General features: G+C 37.2%; 1 protein-coding gene across 3 annotated transcripts in view; it reads right to left on the bottom strand.

The window, feature by feature from the left end:
• Positions 1–17,410, bottom strand: part of dis3l2 (DIS3 like 3'-5' exoribonuclease 2) — a 163,866-nt gene that overhangs the window by 130,892 nt on the left and 15,564 nt on the right. For all 3 annotated transcript variants that reach the window (XM_058755132.1, XM_058755140.1, XM_058755150.1), the window contains one exon: positions 15,542–15,675. In XM_058755132.1, coding sequence (XP_058611115.1) covers positions 15,542–15,675 — 134 coding nt within the window. The remainder of the gene's footprint in view (positions 1–15,541; positions 15,676–17,410) is intronic.

The following is a 17,410-nucleotide window of genomic DNA, read 5'->3' as shown; positions in this document are numbered from 1 at the left end:
ATAAAGGAATTGGCCTCACTGTCCCGATACTTTTGGAGGGGAGTGTATAAACGAGAAATAGAATTGATAATGAAACTCGGCAATGATAAGAATTTTTAAAAAATAAAATTAAAAAGAATATCATCAAATACAACCATACATGTATAGTATCTCACAAAAGTGAGTACACCCCTCACATTTCGGCAATCATTTTAGTATATCTTTTCAAAGGACAATTCTATAGAAATGAAACTTGGATATATTTTAGAGTAGTCAATGTGCAACTTGTATGGCAGTGCCGATTTACTGTCCTCTGAAAATAACTCAACATTCAGCCATTATTGTCAAAAAACAGGTTTCACTCGGAACAGGCCTCACAAGCGATCAAAGAAGTTGAGTCCTTGTGCTGTGTGTCAGGTGCAGAAGCTGGCTTCAAAAAAGACACGCATGAGTGCTGCCAGCAATGCTTTAGAGGTTGCAGAAGAGGAGTACCAAGCAAATTGTATCTTGCCTACAGTCAAGCATGGTGGTGGTAGCATCACGATCTGGGGCTGCATGAGTGCTGCTGGTACTGGGGAGCTGCTGGTCATTGAGGGAAGCATGGATTCCAACATGTACTGTGACATTCTGAAGCAGAGCATGATGCCCTCCTTTCAGAAACTAGACCGAATGGCAGTTTTCCAACATAATAACGACCCCAAACACACCGCCAAGATGACAACTGCCTTGCTGATGAAGCTGAAGGTGAAGAGTGGCCAAGTATGTCTCCAGACCTGAACCCTACTGAACACCTGCAGGGCATCCTCAAGCGGAAGGTGGAGAAGCACCATGTGTCTAACAACTCCGTGATGTCATTGTGGAGGAGTGGAAGAGGATGCCAGCAACAACCTGTGCAGCTCTGGTGAATTCCAAGCCCAGGAGGATTAAGACAGTGCCCCTACAAAATATTGACAAATTGAACATTTTGACATGTTCACTTAGGGTGTACTCATTTTTATTGCCAGTTATTTGGACAATAATGGCTATATGTTGAGTTATATTTAGAGGACAGTAAATTTGTACTTCTATACAAGCTGCACATTGACTACTCTAAAATATATCCAAGTTTCATTTGGTGTAGTATTGTCCCTTGAGAAGATATACTAAAATTTTTCTGAAATGTGAGGGGTGTACTCACTTTTGTAAGATACTGATATGAGATACATATATACACACACACACACACATATATATATATACAGGTGCTGGTCATATAATTAGAATATCATCAAAAAGTTGATTTCACTAATTCCATTCAAAAAGTGAAACTTGTATATTATATTCATTCATTACACACAGACTGATATATTTCAAATGTTTATTTCTTTTAATTTTGATGATTAGAGCTTACAGCTCATGAAAGTCAAAAATCAGTATATCAAAATATTAGAATATTACTTAAGACCAATATAAAGAAAGGATTTTTAGAAATCTTGGCCAACTGAAAAGTATGAGCATGTACAGCACTCAATACTTAGTTGGGGCTCCTTTTGCCTGAATTACTGCAGCAATGCGGCGTGGCATGGAGTCGATCAGTCTGTGGCACTGCTCAGGTGTTATGAGAGCCCAGGTTGCTCTAATAGTGGCCTTCAGCTCATCTGCATTGTTGGGTCTGGTGTCTCTCATCTTCCTCTTGACAAGACCCCATAGATTCTCTATGGGGTTCAGGTCAGGCGAGTTTGCTGGCCAATCAAGCACAGTAACACTATGGTCATTGAACCAGCTTTTGGTACCTTTGGCAGTGTGGGCAGGTGCCAAGTCCTGCTGGAAAATGAAATCAGCATCTCCTTGTCAACAGAAGGAAGCATGAAGTGCTCTAAAATTTCCTGGTAGATGGCTGCGTTGACTGTGGACATCAGAAAACACAGTGGACCAACACCAGCAGATGACATGGCAGCCCAAATCATCACTGACTGTGGAAACTTCACACTGGACTTCAAGCAACATGGATTCTGTGCCTCTCCACTCTTCCTTCAGACTCTGGGACCTTGATTTCCAAATGAAAATGTAAAATTTACTTTCATCTGAAGAGAGGACTTTGGACCACTGAGCAACAGTCCAGTTCTTTTTCTCCATAGCCCAGTTAAGATGCTTCTGACGTGGTCTCTGGTTCAGAAGTGGCTTGGTAGCCCTTTTCCTGAAGACGTCCGAGCGTGGTGACTCTTGATGCACTGACTCCAGCTTCAGTTCTCTCCTTGTGAAGCTCTCCAAGTGTTTGAATCGGCTTTGCTTGACTGTATTCAAGCTTGCGGTCATCCCTGTTGCTTGTGCACCTTTTCCTACCCAAATTCTTCCTTCCAGTCAACTTTGCATTTAATATGATTTGATACAGCACTCTGTAAACAGCCACACCTTTCAGTAAAGACCTTCTGTGACTTACCCTCTTTGCGGAGGGTGTCAATGTTCGTCTTCTGGATCATTGCCAAGTCAGCAGTCTTCCCCATTATTGTGGTTTCAAAGAACAAGAGATACCCAGAATTTATACTGTAGGAATGGTCATTTATTCAAACTCAAATGTAAATATTCTAATATTTTGATATACTGATTTTTGACTTTCATGAGCTGTAAGCTCTAATCATCAAAATTAAAAGAAATAAACATTTGAAATATCAGTATGTGTGTAATGAATGAATATAATATACAAGTTTCACTTTTTGAATGGAATTAGTGAAATAAATCAACTTTTTGATGATATTCTAATTATATGACCAGCACCTGTACATATACAGTGGGGCAAAAAAGTATTTAGTCAGCCACCAATTGTGCAAGTTCTCCCACTTAAAAAGATGAGAGAGGCCAGTAATTTTCATCATAGGTATACCTCATCTATGAGAGAATAAATGTGAAAAAAAAAAAAAATCCAGCAAAATCACATTGTAGGATTTTTTAAAGAATTTATTTGCAAATTATGGTGGAAAATAAGTATTTGGTCAATAACAAAATTTCATCTCAATACTTTGTTATATACCCTTTGTTGGCAATGACAAAGGTTAAACGTTTTCTGTAAGTCTTCACAAGGTTTTCACACACTGTTGCTGGTATTTTGGCCCATTCCTCCATTCAGATCTCCTCTAGAGCAGTAATGTTTTGGGGCTGTCGCTGGGCAACACGGACTCCAAAGATTTTCGATGGGGTTGAGATCTGGAGACTGGCTAGGCCACTCCAGGACCTTGAAATGCTTCTTACGAAGCCACTCCTTCGTTGCCCGGGCGGTGTGTTTGGGATCATTGTCATGCTGAAAGACCCAGCCACGTTTCATCTTCAATGCCCTTGCTGATGGAAGGAGGTTTTCACTCAAAATCTCACGATACATGGCCCCATTCATTCTTTCGTTTACACTGATCAGTCGTCCTGGTCCCTTTGCAGAAAAACAGCCCCAAAGCATGATGTTTCCACCCCCATGCTTCACAGTAGGTATGGTGTTCTTTGGATGCAACTCAGCATTCTTTCTCCTCCAAACACAACAAGTTGAGTTTTTACCAAAAAGTTCTATTTTGGTTTCATCTAATTCTCCCAATCCTCTTCTGGATCATCCAAATGCTCTCTAGCAAACTTCAGACGGGCCCGGACATGTACTGGCTTAAGCAGGGGGACACGTCTGGTAACCTTTGCTATTTTGGTCCCAGCTCTCTGCAGGTCATTCACTAGGTCCCCCCATGTGGTTCTGGGATTTGTGCTCACAGTTCTTGTGATCATTTTGACCCCACAGGGTGAGATCTTGCGTGGAGCCCCAGATCGAGGGAGATTATCAGTGGTCTTGTATGTCTTCCATTTTCTAATAATTGCTCCCACAGTTGATTTCTTCACACCAAGCTGCTTACCCATTGCAGATTCAGTCTTCCCAGCCTGGTGCAGGTCTACAATTTTGTTTCTGGTGTCCTTTGACAGCTCTTTGGTCTTGGCCATGGTGGAGTTTGGAGTTGGACTGTTTGAGGTTGTGGACAGGTGTCTTTTATACTGATAACGAGTTCAAACAGATGCCATTAATACAGGTAACGAGTGGAGGACAGAGGAGCCTCTTAAAGAAGTTACAGGTCTGTGAGAGCCAGAAATCTTGCTTGTTTGTAGGTGACCAAATACTTATTTTACCGAGGAATTTACCAATTAATTCTTTAAAAATCCTACAACGTGATTTTCTGGATTTTATATTCTCATTTTGTCTCTCATAGTTGAGGTATACCTATGATGAAAATTACAGGCCCCTCTCATCTTTTTAAGTGGGAGAACTTGCACAATTGGTGGCTGACTAAATACTTTTTTGCCCCACTGTATATTAGGGGTGGCACGGTACACAGATGTCACGGTTCGGGGGTAACTGTTCGATACGATTTCGGTACAAAAGGAAAAAAAATGGTTTAAAAAAAGAAAGAAATCTACTATGCTCAGTTTCTTTTCATTTATTATGAACGGACAGTAGTGCAAATTACAATTTTTTACATGTTACAAAATCTGTTTTGTTTTCATTGTGAGTGTACACAAATAAAAGCAGACCTTTATACGGTGATTATTAATAAGACGATAAGTGTTTAAAGTTGATTCTGCTGGTATAAGGAAACAATTGAAGTGATCGCGCGCACACACACACAGACATACACACCACACATCAGTTCCAGCATTGCTAACTTGACAGCGCAGTTGGTACTTTAACAAAATAAAATACAGTGAGCCAAACATCAGCGTGCCCTCCTCTCAGGGTTGCTGCAGGATTTTCAAGCTCAAATTTAAGACTTTAAGACCTTTAAGACCTGCACAAATAAAATTAATACCATATGAGCAGGATAGGGCAATGTCTATGGTAAACTGTAAAATGAATGTAAAAAAAACATGATTTACAGTTTAGATAGAAGTTTTCACAAAACAAAATGTTTTATAAAATTATACACTTCACATTTCAGCCTTTAAACCATTTTAAGAAAATGGATGAGTCAAAAGTATTAATTATTATATTAAACAATTATCAATAACTTATGTTAATTAAATAACATACAAACACATTTTACAGTTTAGATTTTTATAATGGATTACCTCCTTATCGATCCAACAGTTCACATTTACAGCTCTGCGTGTTTGCAGGGTAAAAACATGGGTCAGGTTTTGCATTGGTCTGAACAAAAACAACCCAATGTTCCTGCAATACTGGAGGCTGCAGTTCTAGGACTGTATAGGACCCTATTTTTTGGGACAGCACCATCTATTCCAACAGAGGAGACCTGATTCAAAGAAACAAACAGCACATCAGACGTGAAGTGCTGCGGCTAATTAACTGAAGTCTCGCATAGACAAGTCTTCTTTCCAAGAAAACTGAATTTTAAAAAAGAATATATTGAATACATTGAAATAAATTAGGTTAAATATTTCAAGAGGGTTACCAACGGGTATGTTTAGGGCTAGGAGTTGGTTAGGACAATAATTAAGAGTATAAAATTAAATAACTACATAATTCCTTAAAAATAATAATATACAGAGTTGAATAGTAAGTGCTATAAAATAGTATGATCCACTAATATTTAGTCATTTAGCAGACGCTTTTATCCAAAGCGACTTATAAATGAGGACAATGGAAGCAATCAAAATCAACAAAAGAGCAACGTTATGCAAGTGCTATAACAAGTCTCATTTAGCCTAACGCAGTACACGTAGCAAGAGATTTTTTTTATTATATAATAAATAAAAAGAAAACAGAATAGAAAAAGAACAGAGCAAGCTAGTGTTAGAGGCCTTTTTTGCTTTTGTTAATTGTATAATAAATAAAGAAAACCCAGTTCTAAAACTACAGCCTCCGGTATTGCAGGAATACTACACTCACAACAACAGCCTTATTGAACGTACATTCATTCTCTGCCAGCAGGAGGTGCTTTTGAACTGTTTCCGCGGTAACGGCAGAACACTTTGAAATGTGCAGCGCTCATATTTATTTATAGCCTTTTGAAGTTTAATCGTCTCAAGCTGTATCCTGATTCTGGTCTGTACCCAAATTTAAGACCTCTTTAAAACATAATTAAGACTTTCTTGTACAATTTAAGACTTTTTATGACCTTAAATTTGATAAATTAAATTTAAGACTTTAAGACTTTTTAAGGACCCGCGGGAACCCTGCCTCTGTGTCACCGTTGGAACGCAACTGAAGTACAAAGCCTATCATTTACATAATAAGTTTAGCATTCAGATACGTTACATCAAAAATATGGAAATATTATGGAATATTTGGATTTTTGCCGAATGAGAGAGGTAGGATACATGAACAAAAAGCTCCTTTTCGCAAACAATTGAGTGCGCAAGCCTTTGAAGTATACTCCTTTGTCAGTGAGAGATGCATTCAGAATCAGCACATGGTCACTGTCTAGTGGGCTTTGTTTTCAAGTGCGCAACTCATGGCATTCGCTGTTCTTCTGCTGGCGGTTATCAAACAGCGTAGCATTACTGCGGGCGCCCCCTTAAGGCTTCATGCACCGACCGAGATGTCCGTACCGTGACGGTTCGGTACGAATACATGTACCGTGCCACCCCTAAAATATTATATATATATATATATATGCATGTATAACCTATTTATATATATAAAAAAAAAAATTTTTAATCTCGCCTGGCTCTCTCTCACATACATACACACACACACACACATACATACATTAGGGGTGTCAACGTTAACGCATGCGATTAATAAAAAAATGAACGTTAATATTTTTAACGCAGATTAATCGTTTGATAAGGTTTGACCCCAATTTCTTCCCGTCATTGCAGCGCGGAAGGTTATCTATCATTGTGTGATGAGGGTACAGCGAACCAGTGTTGCCAGGGTATCGGCACAAGTGGTTTATTTTGAAAATACAGTCGCGGGAAAAAATTACAGAGCCGTGGGTTGTGGTTTTTTTGGGCTACTTTTTTAATGTACCGCGACTGCCCAAAGTGTATATAGACAAATAAAAATGAAAATAGATCCTTTTACTAATGTGTATTATACTTGGAATGTATCCCTGGCAACTTAAGAACGGAGAGGCGGTTATAACATCACAAACAACGTGAGTTTCAGCAGAGCATACATGTTAAGGCTTTTATACAGCAAACATGACAACAGCCACTATAGATTATATAAGATAATAAACACATGATTACGATAGATATGGTCTGTATGTGATTTTCTGGAGTTGAATGTGTGCATCTGAAATGCTAATTTGTGCAGCGACATAAAAGGCTATAAATAGCATATTTTAACAACAGTAAACGATCAAATTCCACGTGATCGCAAAAGGAAGTTATTACACTCGATGGTTGTTTGAAGTGAGTTCTGAGGAAAAGTGTACTATTAATCTCATAAATTGTTTTATGTAGCATGATGCTAATATTAGCTCTAATGCAGCTGCAGAACAGGTCTAATTCTTCTTTATAATGTATTTTGTCAATACTTCATGTAAGGTCGCAAGAAATGTTTTGTTGTATTTATTTAGAAATACTTTTGATAATGGTTGGGTAAATTTATGCTGGGATTGAAGCAATGTGGCTTGGTAAGCGTTTTATTGCCAGTTTAAAGGCTGATAATGGCTGAATAAAAACAAAAGAATGATAAAAGAATAATAAGGATTATGTCTCATACCTGGCGGAAGTGTTTCCTTAAACTAGTTTGTCATGCATTTCTTTTTCAACACATTTACAGGTAAATCCTAGTATTTTAAATTTGCGATTAATCATGATTAATCCCAGTCCATGATGCATGATATTATCGGAATCGGCCGATAATGGCTTTAAATGTAAATATGGGCATCGGCCCACCAATAAGAGGAACACATTAACTCACATGTGCTCAGGGTGTGCTAGTGATTAGATCACGTCAACAGTGTGTCTCATTCTTGAAGCAAAGTTTCGTCTGAATGAGGATTAGATTCACTGTTTTGAATCGCTGCATTTAAACTGAGAATGCACATACAGAATGATGCGTTAGGTTTGTGATAGAGTAAACAGTAAAGCCCAATTTATACTTCTGCGTTGGACCTACGCCATAGCCTCTACGCCGTAAGCTGTGCGTCGGTTTTCATTTATACTTCTGCTTCGACATGCAGTACACATGCAGACCGATAGTACCCACAGTACCACGGCAAAAGCTGAAGAAGAAGCGGCTCGGAGAAGCATAGCCGTGACTGCGGTAAATAATCAAATCATTAAATTATTTAAAAACAACAAAAAGGGGGACAACAACAGAACAGGAGAAGATGGCATTCTTTCAATCTCCACAAGCGCGTGTACCACGGCAGATCAACATTGTTTGTCGCGGACAACTACTGATGTATAATGCTATAGTATAATAAATGAAAAGACACTTGTTCTTTGCTTTGTTTTATTTTAAATAAGAAGGTGTGACATTAAACTATATTACAGTGCTCATAAACGCGCACAAAACTCAAGCGCATACGGAGGGAGGAGTTCTAGCAGACCAATCGTAGAATTGATGCGCTGTTAGATTTTTGGAGAGGCACACGTCAGGTGCGGCGTAGGTTATGGCGCAGGCCTGTGCGTCTCTGCGTAGGCTACGGAGTAGGTTCCACACAGAAGTATAAATTGGGCTTAATGGCACATGCAGTGGAAGCAGTGACCGCCTCCCCCAGGTCCTAACGCCCGTTTGGTAAGGAGTTTTAATCTGTAGGGGGCGCTATTGGCCTACTTCTAATTAAATTAAAAGTAAAATAGCCTACACAAGTAACATTTAGACTGTTTCTGATTAAATAAATTAGTAATTGATGTCATAAAATAATGAGTATGTTTTGATTTAAAAAGGTCAGAAGCTATAGCTTTCAAGAAAAAAAAAAAAAAAAGACACTTGTAAATTAAATTTTATTTGATATTCATTAATGTGTAATATGTATTTTTTTTTTTTAAACAAATCAATCTCTAAAAAAAAAAAAGTACACAACTCTTTTGCTTTAGACCATCTACAAATGTTAAATCTTATAAATAAAAGTGTTAGCGTTAACCATTGCATCTTTCTGGGGTAAAAAAAAAAAAAAAAAAAAAAATGCAGCGATTGATGTATAGTTTATTTATAGTTATTTTCAAAGCTTCAATGTGCTGTCAAAAAAACACTTCATTATGGTTTATTTAATTCTAACAAATAAGTTCTTGTTAAAAAGCTAACCAAATTAAAAATATTTTGCCTATAATCTTTGCACAGGAGAGACTTGGTGTTGTTTCCAAACAAAGAGGAAATATATCGGTATCGGCCAAAATTATTTTATAAATGTCGACAAATCGGATATCGGCAAAAATCCAATATCATGCATCCCTAAAAAAAATTAAATGAATAAAAAAAATTTTAGGGACTAAAAGACTTGTACCAGCAGCTATCACTCTGCTGTTCTCACCTAAAAAGTGCTCACTATTAATGAAACAAATTAAAAGGGAATAGGGAATATTGGATAAAGGATGCCTACTGTTTTGCTCACTCATTTAAATAAAAATAGCAGGCAGTGTACAGTATATACAACTGCACAGTAAGTAATAAAGTTTAGTTGACAAACAACATGATTTTTCCCCCTCCTTTTCTATTTAATGCAATCAGCTTCTATGGCTAGATTCATGGCAATAGCCAGGTTTAGTTATTCAAAAATAAAACTAAAGATGTTTAAGATTTTTTTTTTTAAAAACAAGATTAAATTTGGACATTGTTTATAAAAAAAATAAATTAAAAACCAAAAAAAAAAAACAACCTTTAGTCAACAGAATCTCTCAAGTATCAATAAAATACAGGTTTCTCAAATGAGTACAAGTATCTCAGTCCAGTAAAATATGCGTGATACACTGTGGATTTTGACAAGATGAATACTCTGGGGAATTTTCTCCTGTTAGCTGAAATAGATGTTAAAATCGTGAGTGTCATATCTGGCAACGTGTGTGAATTACTCGATCCTAATGATTATTTAAAAGGGAATACATATCTTGTCCCAACATCAGAACTGATTTCATTTAATTTGTCGTTTAAGCACTGATCCTATTCTGGCTGAAATTTGTTTTTAATGTATGCATTTATTGTTGGTTTAAGACCTGTGAAACGTATATAGCATTTTACTGGTTCTGTAAATAATGCTTCTTAGGCAACACCGTCAACTTGTTCATTACCAGAGTGATCAGGTACCAAGCAGAAAATAATACTACAAAATTATTAAGATGACAATTTGATTAAAATGATCATAATTATTGGGTGATAAGTTCTTAAAGATTCCAAAGCTTCAAGAGATGACTTTGAATCAGTTATTCAAAATCAAGGATTTTACCAGGTTTGCTAAATCCAGTATTTTGGGCTTATTGAGATTCCATGTAGGGATGCATTGAAATGAAAATTCTTGGCCGAAAGCCAAAACTGAACAAAATTAAACATTGGACCGAATACCGAACACATTTTTTTCCCCAATGTGTTTTGCCTTTTTTTCCACCACTGCATAAATTAAACAGCCAAAATGTGCTTTTTACCGTTTTGTCTTGCTTTTCAAAGAAAAGAAAAAAAATCAATTACAAAATAACAGTTTATTTAACACTGTGCTGTTTTGGTATAATGTCTGCTACAATGCTAAAATGTTCAATTTAACTTTTGGCCATTTTTGAGACCCCCTTCTTGAATCAGGCATGTGATTGGTTAAAAGACAAAAAAAAAAAAAATAAGGAAAGCCGGACACTCTGAGCAGCAAATCAGCATATCAGAATGATTTCTGAAAGGTCCTGTGACACTGAAGACTAGAGTAATGATGCTGAAAATTCAGCTTTGATCACTGCAATCAATTACATTTTACTATACATTCACATATAAAATAGTTATAATTGTAATAATTTCACAATATTATGGTTTTTGTATTATTTACTATACAAATAAATGCAGCCTTGCTGAGCAGAAGAAACATTTTAAAACATTAGAAAATACAGATCCTAATTTGAACACTATAATGTACTAATAGAGCTGTTGTAAATTATTGTTATTATTGTCTTTTATTTTACAGAGTAACAGTAAAATTAGAATACTAACATTTATGAATGTTGATGAGTTCTTGTTTTTCCTCAACTTTTTATTTTGGCAGAAACCCACAGGAAGGTCTTAGCGCTTCTTTTTGTTGACAGCAGGTTTCTAAATAATTCTTATCACAAATTTGTGGTTTTTATCGTACGCCCCCTGAAAAAGCTGAATTTTTTGTCATTGCTAAAATTATAGATTTTGGTAAAGTCCCCAAAAAAAGATTTTCTTGATTAGACACGCGAGATCCTAGTCGACAAAGACAGAAGAAATTCTTCAGACACACACATTCTATGAGGTATTTAGCTGTGGTTGATAGAAGCGCTTGCGCATGTCCTAACCGTATGCCCGGTGAAACAAACTTTTTTCACAAAAAGAGATGCGGATACAATATTGAGTTCATAAGCGTTAAAGTCATCTCGCATCAAACAAAACTCATCTTTACCTCTTGTCATCCGTATTTTTATATCTACACCATTCAACATTAATTTTTCTTGAAAGAAAATATCACTATGGATGGGGGCTAGTAATTCTACGACATTGCTAGCGTTGGTAAACGCCACGCGCTTCATTAATCCCGTATTTTCTCCTGCGGGATCTGTGACGTCCATGCGTGTCTTTGTAAAACAATCCGGCTGAAAAGACACTTTCGAGGGTATCTTTTCCGAATTTTATCAGAGCCTCGATCAAACACCTATAAGGATACGTACTAGAAGTCTGCGTTATTAAGCGATCGCCTAGAGACACATCCACCTGCGAGAATATACACGCTCCGGGGTAATTTATTAAACCGACAGGTGCACCGTCTGCTATATCGGTACCGTCCGGTCTGGTTATTTTGACCCGCTTGTATAACAGAGTGTTATTCAGATCGATGTAATCTTCACCCGTCCCTGCAATAAAAAATTCTAACGGCGATGAATCCGTTATTGCAGATAGAGGCGGTATTTCCACGTAAGTATTTTTTTTCAATAGACGTCTGGGTCATAGGAACAGTAAATAAATCTAACTCGGATTTAATACATTCCTCCGACATGTTGTGGAACAGAGCCATGGTTTAGAAAAGAGTGTTCAGCTGCCTTTTGGCACGGACAGTTTTCTTTACAAGTTTCGCACGGGAGCGTCGTGAGCGTTTTGCGACATATGCTTCTTACTAGTACTTTAGCTTTCTTAACGCGGCCACTCCCCCTACGCACTCGCACTCCAGGTGGTTTAAAAGACCCGCGCGACATAACCATTAACCCCGTTACCGTTTTGACCATTGTTGTTATCGTTATACGATCTCGATAGGGCTGTGGTTACAACGTCGCTAGCTATATTTCTCGCAGCGGCTTTTAGATGCGGTTTTGCTATACTAAAACCTCTTTTCAACAAAGGTAGAGCAGTTCTGAATATTTGTGATATTACGCAGCGCCTGAAAGTAGTCCCCAGCTAGATAACTAGTTATAATATAGCTGGGGACTACTTTCAGGCGCCATGCATCACTGCGCCTGCTGCGCCATGGTACGGCAGCAAAGTTCCTTGATTATTACGCCGGAATGAGAGTATAGTTCCTAGCCAAATCGGCCTAGAAAATCGCAACTTTTCATTTTCCGCCGGTCTTACTACACGATATAACTACAGAAGAGTCAAGTTTTAAATAGGACAAATATCGAAACTCTTTGGTCATTTTTGAACGCGATGCTACTGGTCTAATCGGATTCAATGATCTATGCTAAGCTATGCTAAAAGTGCTATCGCCAGACCCAGAGATCGGCTGAATGGATTCAAAAACGGTAAAACTCAACTTATTAACTCTGGGGGAGTTGGAGAATGAGCCTATTTCCAAAAAAAGTGGAGTGTTCCTTTAAACATTTTGTCAATCTTCTCAAATATGTCTAACGTAGGGACATCTTTTCCATTGAAACAAGAATTTAATTCTATAGTATTTGAGATGATCCTCTTCAGATATCGGCCATGCGCGCTCAGGTAGGCCTTCAGTGTGATTGCTACAAAATATATAAACGTAATCATCAGCGTGCTTGTTAACATGGTCCCCCAGCACTCTGTATCTCATTCCAGGCGTAATACCGTTCCACTCCCCTATGAATAGTGGGTTGTCACAACCGTCTTTTAGATCACGCCAGACATAGTTGTAAAATAAACACCTGTCTTTTACAGTGAAAAACAATTCAGGATCATCACACATGTCGTACGTGAACCTTTCATCATTGTCCAATTGTCCATTGACCTCCCTGTTGGTCTTGTCAAAGTTGTAACTGCATACACGATTACAGGATAAATGAAGATCGTACTTAACATTATCCGTGGAGGAAATTGACCAAACACGGTCCGTGTTTCATCTTCCTAGGCGCTAGAGTAAGATCACCCATAGCAGCCTCAACGGTCTTCTCAGGAGTTTTAGGTAATGTTTCAGCCATTGTTGTAGAACAATTTTCTGTTTTTCCAATTCGCAAAACTTCCGTCTGTATTTTGTGTCTAGGTGAAGATAGGCTACCCTCAACACTCCTTTTTTAAACACAACGTTACAACAGAAACCGTCAGTACACCTGCTGTTCGGGGGGCTGGCAGTAGGTGTGGTCTGACCTCGGTCTTCGTAAGCTCATTCTGAGTTTGATACAGTAGTGCGAGGTTATCTGATGGAGGCTGTGTAAGATAGTCTGCTCTTTTTCTTTCTTTCTTTAAGATCACAGTTATTTTTCCCTTCTTTTCTAACTTGTAACAAGATTTTAAGGAGTAGCTTACTTAACGAACGTGTCAAATGCTTTTTTGTTTTAGAAGACAGTAAGATAAGTCAGCTCTATTTGCTTTAACTTGCGACAAAAGCTACCTTTTAATTTGTAATGTTAGAACGTTGTAAAGTATCTTACTTCACGTTTGCTTCTGATACATTTCTGTTTTATAAGATGGTAAGATGAGTCAACTATATTATTTAACTTGTAATGTTATGCTATTGTTTTAACTAAGGTGTCAGATGCTTTGTTTGTTTTAAATAAACACGTTCACTTCTGCTTTTTATTTAACTTGTAACAAACTCCAACTAGTTTAAAACGTTTTAACAACACTAGTCTTGACTTGTTTTACACATTTTTCTTGATATGAGTGCGTGAAAAACTCATAAAAACTTCCCTTTGTCCCGTTTAACACAGTTTCACAATTTAAAGTTTAAACACATAATACCCCCACACACAAAAAACACGTTTCCCAAAACACACATTCCCTAGGATCACTGGACGGTAAAAACAGATGGTCATTTAGATGGGTGGGGGTGGACAAAACAGATGTCCAGTTTTGGGTGGGAGGGAGGGGTGGGGTTGTGGAATTTTTATGAGGGACAATAAATCTAATTTTGGACAAGGCACACTAGGGTCTCTCTTACATCCCTACATTAACGATTATCACAGTGCATGATTACCACATTGAGATCGATAAACGAGCGAGAATGATAAACTTTCTTGAAGCAGCATTGGTCTGATCATTCAGATAGCTGATTACAGTTTTGGGGGGCTGAGACGACAAATAGGGGGGCTGAAGCCCATCTAAAAAGGGTCTAGAACCGCCCTTGGCTAATTGTCAGTCTCTTACATGTATGCTTCTCGTAGTGGATGCATATAAACCGCCTTTTAATTAACAGAGTAGAATAATTATGGTTGATAGTAAGACATGCAAACGTAGAAGAAAACCAAACTGGACGCAAGAACAGCTGTAATTTCTTGCCCAACTGGTTACTGAAAAGGATACAATCAAAGGAAAATGTGGAGTTGGGATAACCACCAAACCCTAAAGGTGATACCTTTTTAAAATGCTCATTATCGTCAAATGTTTCTAAAATGTTTATATTCCGAGGCAGATTGCCGACAACAGCCATTTTAGGATAGTTGTGAGTTGGTCTTGGTGACTTAGGAGTCCTCTTCACTACTCCTAACGTTTCACAGATTTAGGACCTAGCTTTAGCGCTAAAACGCTTTGTGAAATACTCTTAGAGCAAAAATTTAGGAGTCCTAAATTTAGGACTGACACGCCCACTATTTTTGAGATTTTCTCCTTAATCGGCAAGTTAGGAGCTACTTTTAGCCTTGAGATGTTTTGTGAATATGGGCCCTGATTTCCAAGGAAAGTAAAAAAAATAATTATATATATAGGGTTCTGTGCTGTACCCAGGGTTAAAATTCATGCAAATTGTATATTTTAGGTGTTAGTCACTAGTCACAATTGTTTTTAACTAATTTTGCTTAATTTAAACTGTCCTGTGGTGTGACCAATTCATTTTAAAAAGTACAAATATTCCAGGCATGCTCTCAGTTACGATTATTCTGAAGTTATTTATATTAAAAAAAAAATTATATTATGAAATTATGTATGCATGTATGTGTAGATTATATATATATATATATATATAAAAATATAAGTTTAAAAAAAAGTTTAAAACCATTTTAGATGCTCAGATGCTAAAGCATGTCACACTGCAGAACATGGTAATTGCTTGACTTGTAATGTTAACCACCCAGAAGTATAGGTTTACATATACTATATCACCTTTATGAGTTCTCCTCTCTCCAGGGCTGCAGAAACATCCACTGTGTACATGTACTGCTCAAACAGTTGCTTCCGGGACCCTCTATTATCTTTAGTGCCTTTATCTTTGTTTGGTGGTAAGCTTTCTTTTGATGCTGTGAAAAGAAAAAGGTAAAACAAAGTTAAAAAAAATAAAACTGCACCTCACAAAAAAAAAAAGGGGGTTAACTTATATTTGGAATAAAACTAAATCTGTTCATGTATCTCTCATGATGTTTTTTTTTAATGTTTTTTTTCCCCCAAGGTTGTCACACGTATATTAGCTTTGAAGCCATGTATGTTTTCCTAACTTTTAGCACATGTAAAACACGCATTTAAAAATTACAGTCTCTTTGTTTCGGGAATACTGGCTAAAATAATGACTAACAACAAAAATTAAAAAGTCAAACAGAAGCAGTGTTTCCATCCAAAGATTTGAATTTAACTTATGCGATATCCCAGTTTTGCGCATAAAACGTACGAATAAACCACCGTTTCCATCCAACGAGTCAAAGAGAACAAAATCGTCACTTCCTGGTAAACTGTGGCACTAAATATCACTAAGAATATAGCAGAAGCCACTGAAAATAATAATTTTCATATATGATATAAATTACTTGCACCTCAGAGAGAGCAGATGTAACAATAAATGCTGTCACTGCGTTCGGAGGTAGATGCCAGCTGTTTGAGAACACAGTCGTGTAAGACAATTATACAGAAATACTTTGATGAAAGACTTTCCTCAGGCTTTTCAAAATGGCCATAACTTATAGATGCTGTGAACGAGATCGGTCTGCTGGTTAGTCAAGTTATCCCATCACATAGCGCAAAGCAACATGACTTTGATGCGCATTTTTAGAATTTATGCGCATCTTGCAGTTTCCATCCAGTGGTTTTTTTGCGATATTCTAAAATGCGCATATAAATAGGTGGATGGAAATGCAGCTATTGACTGGGTAAACTTACTCCACAATTTCCATTTCAAATTCAGCCTATTACAATTGTTTATGATCTCATGACAGTCAGTAGGCTTGCGTGGCAGGCAATCACAGAGAAATAACAGAGACAGCTGTTTAAGTTACCACCCTTCTTCCATTTCATTTTCAATGGTGAATTTGACAGACTTCTAACAATAGAGGGCAGCAGCTGGGTGTGATACCCCTAACCAAAACAGACTTAAACCAAGTTTGAATGGCACTTTAACGACTTATTAGCCATAAAACAAACAAAACCAACCAACCAACAAAAAAGCCCCACTGTTTATGTTCCACCCAACCCCTCATTTCCAAAAGGTAATACATCAATACCAAAGTTAACTATGCAATTTCTTATGCCTTTAAAATCTCAAAATGAAAACTATCATTTTCACAAAATGATAGTTATTTACTAACCCTCATTTTGTTCCAAACCTGTATGCATTTCATTCTTCTACAGAACACTATTTTTTTGGACAGTTATGACAACTATTGACTTCCACTTTATTTACGGAAAAATAAATAAATAAAAAAACCACTCAGACATTTGAGAATACCTTCTTTTATGTTTCAGAGAAGAAAAATACGTTTTCAAAGTACCGTTTTGGAACAACATGAGAGTGAGTAGCTGACAATTTTTATTTTGGGGTGAAATATTGCTTTAATCTAAACAAAAATAATTATTTGATTTTGAACAAATCATTAAGTCAATGTGAAACAGCATTGACAAAGTAAATCAAATACATTGAGGCCTTGTCCACACTAAAGCCCTATTCGGACTGGATTAGTTTTACAAGGGTAGATGGAGTAATGTTAATTTACCACAGGACGTCTGTAATATTACTGGCCAATTCGCACGGGATAAGAAATCTCAGTA

Source organism: Onychostoma macrolepis, chromosome 02, assembly GCF_012432095.1.
Source record: "Onychostoma macrolepis isolate SWU-2019 chromosome 02, ASM1243209v1, whole genome shotgun sequence".
Classification (NCBI taxonomy): domain Eukaryota; kingdom Metazoa; phylum Chordata; class Actinopteri; order Cypriniformes; family Cyprinidae; genus Onychostoma; species Onychostoma macrolepis.
This window is presented reverse-complemented; position numbering and strand designations above follow the sequence as displayed.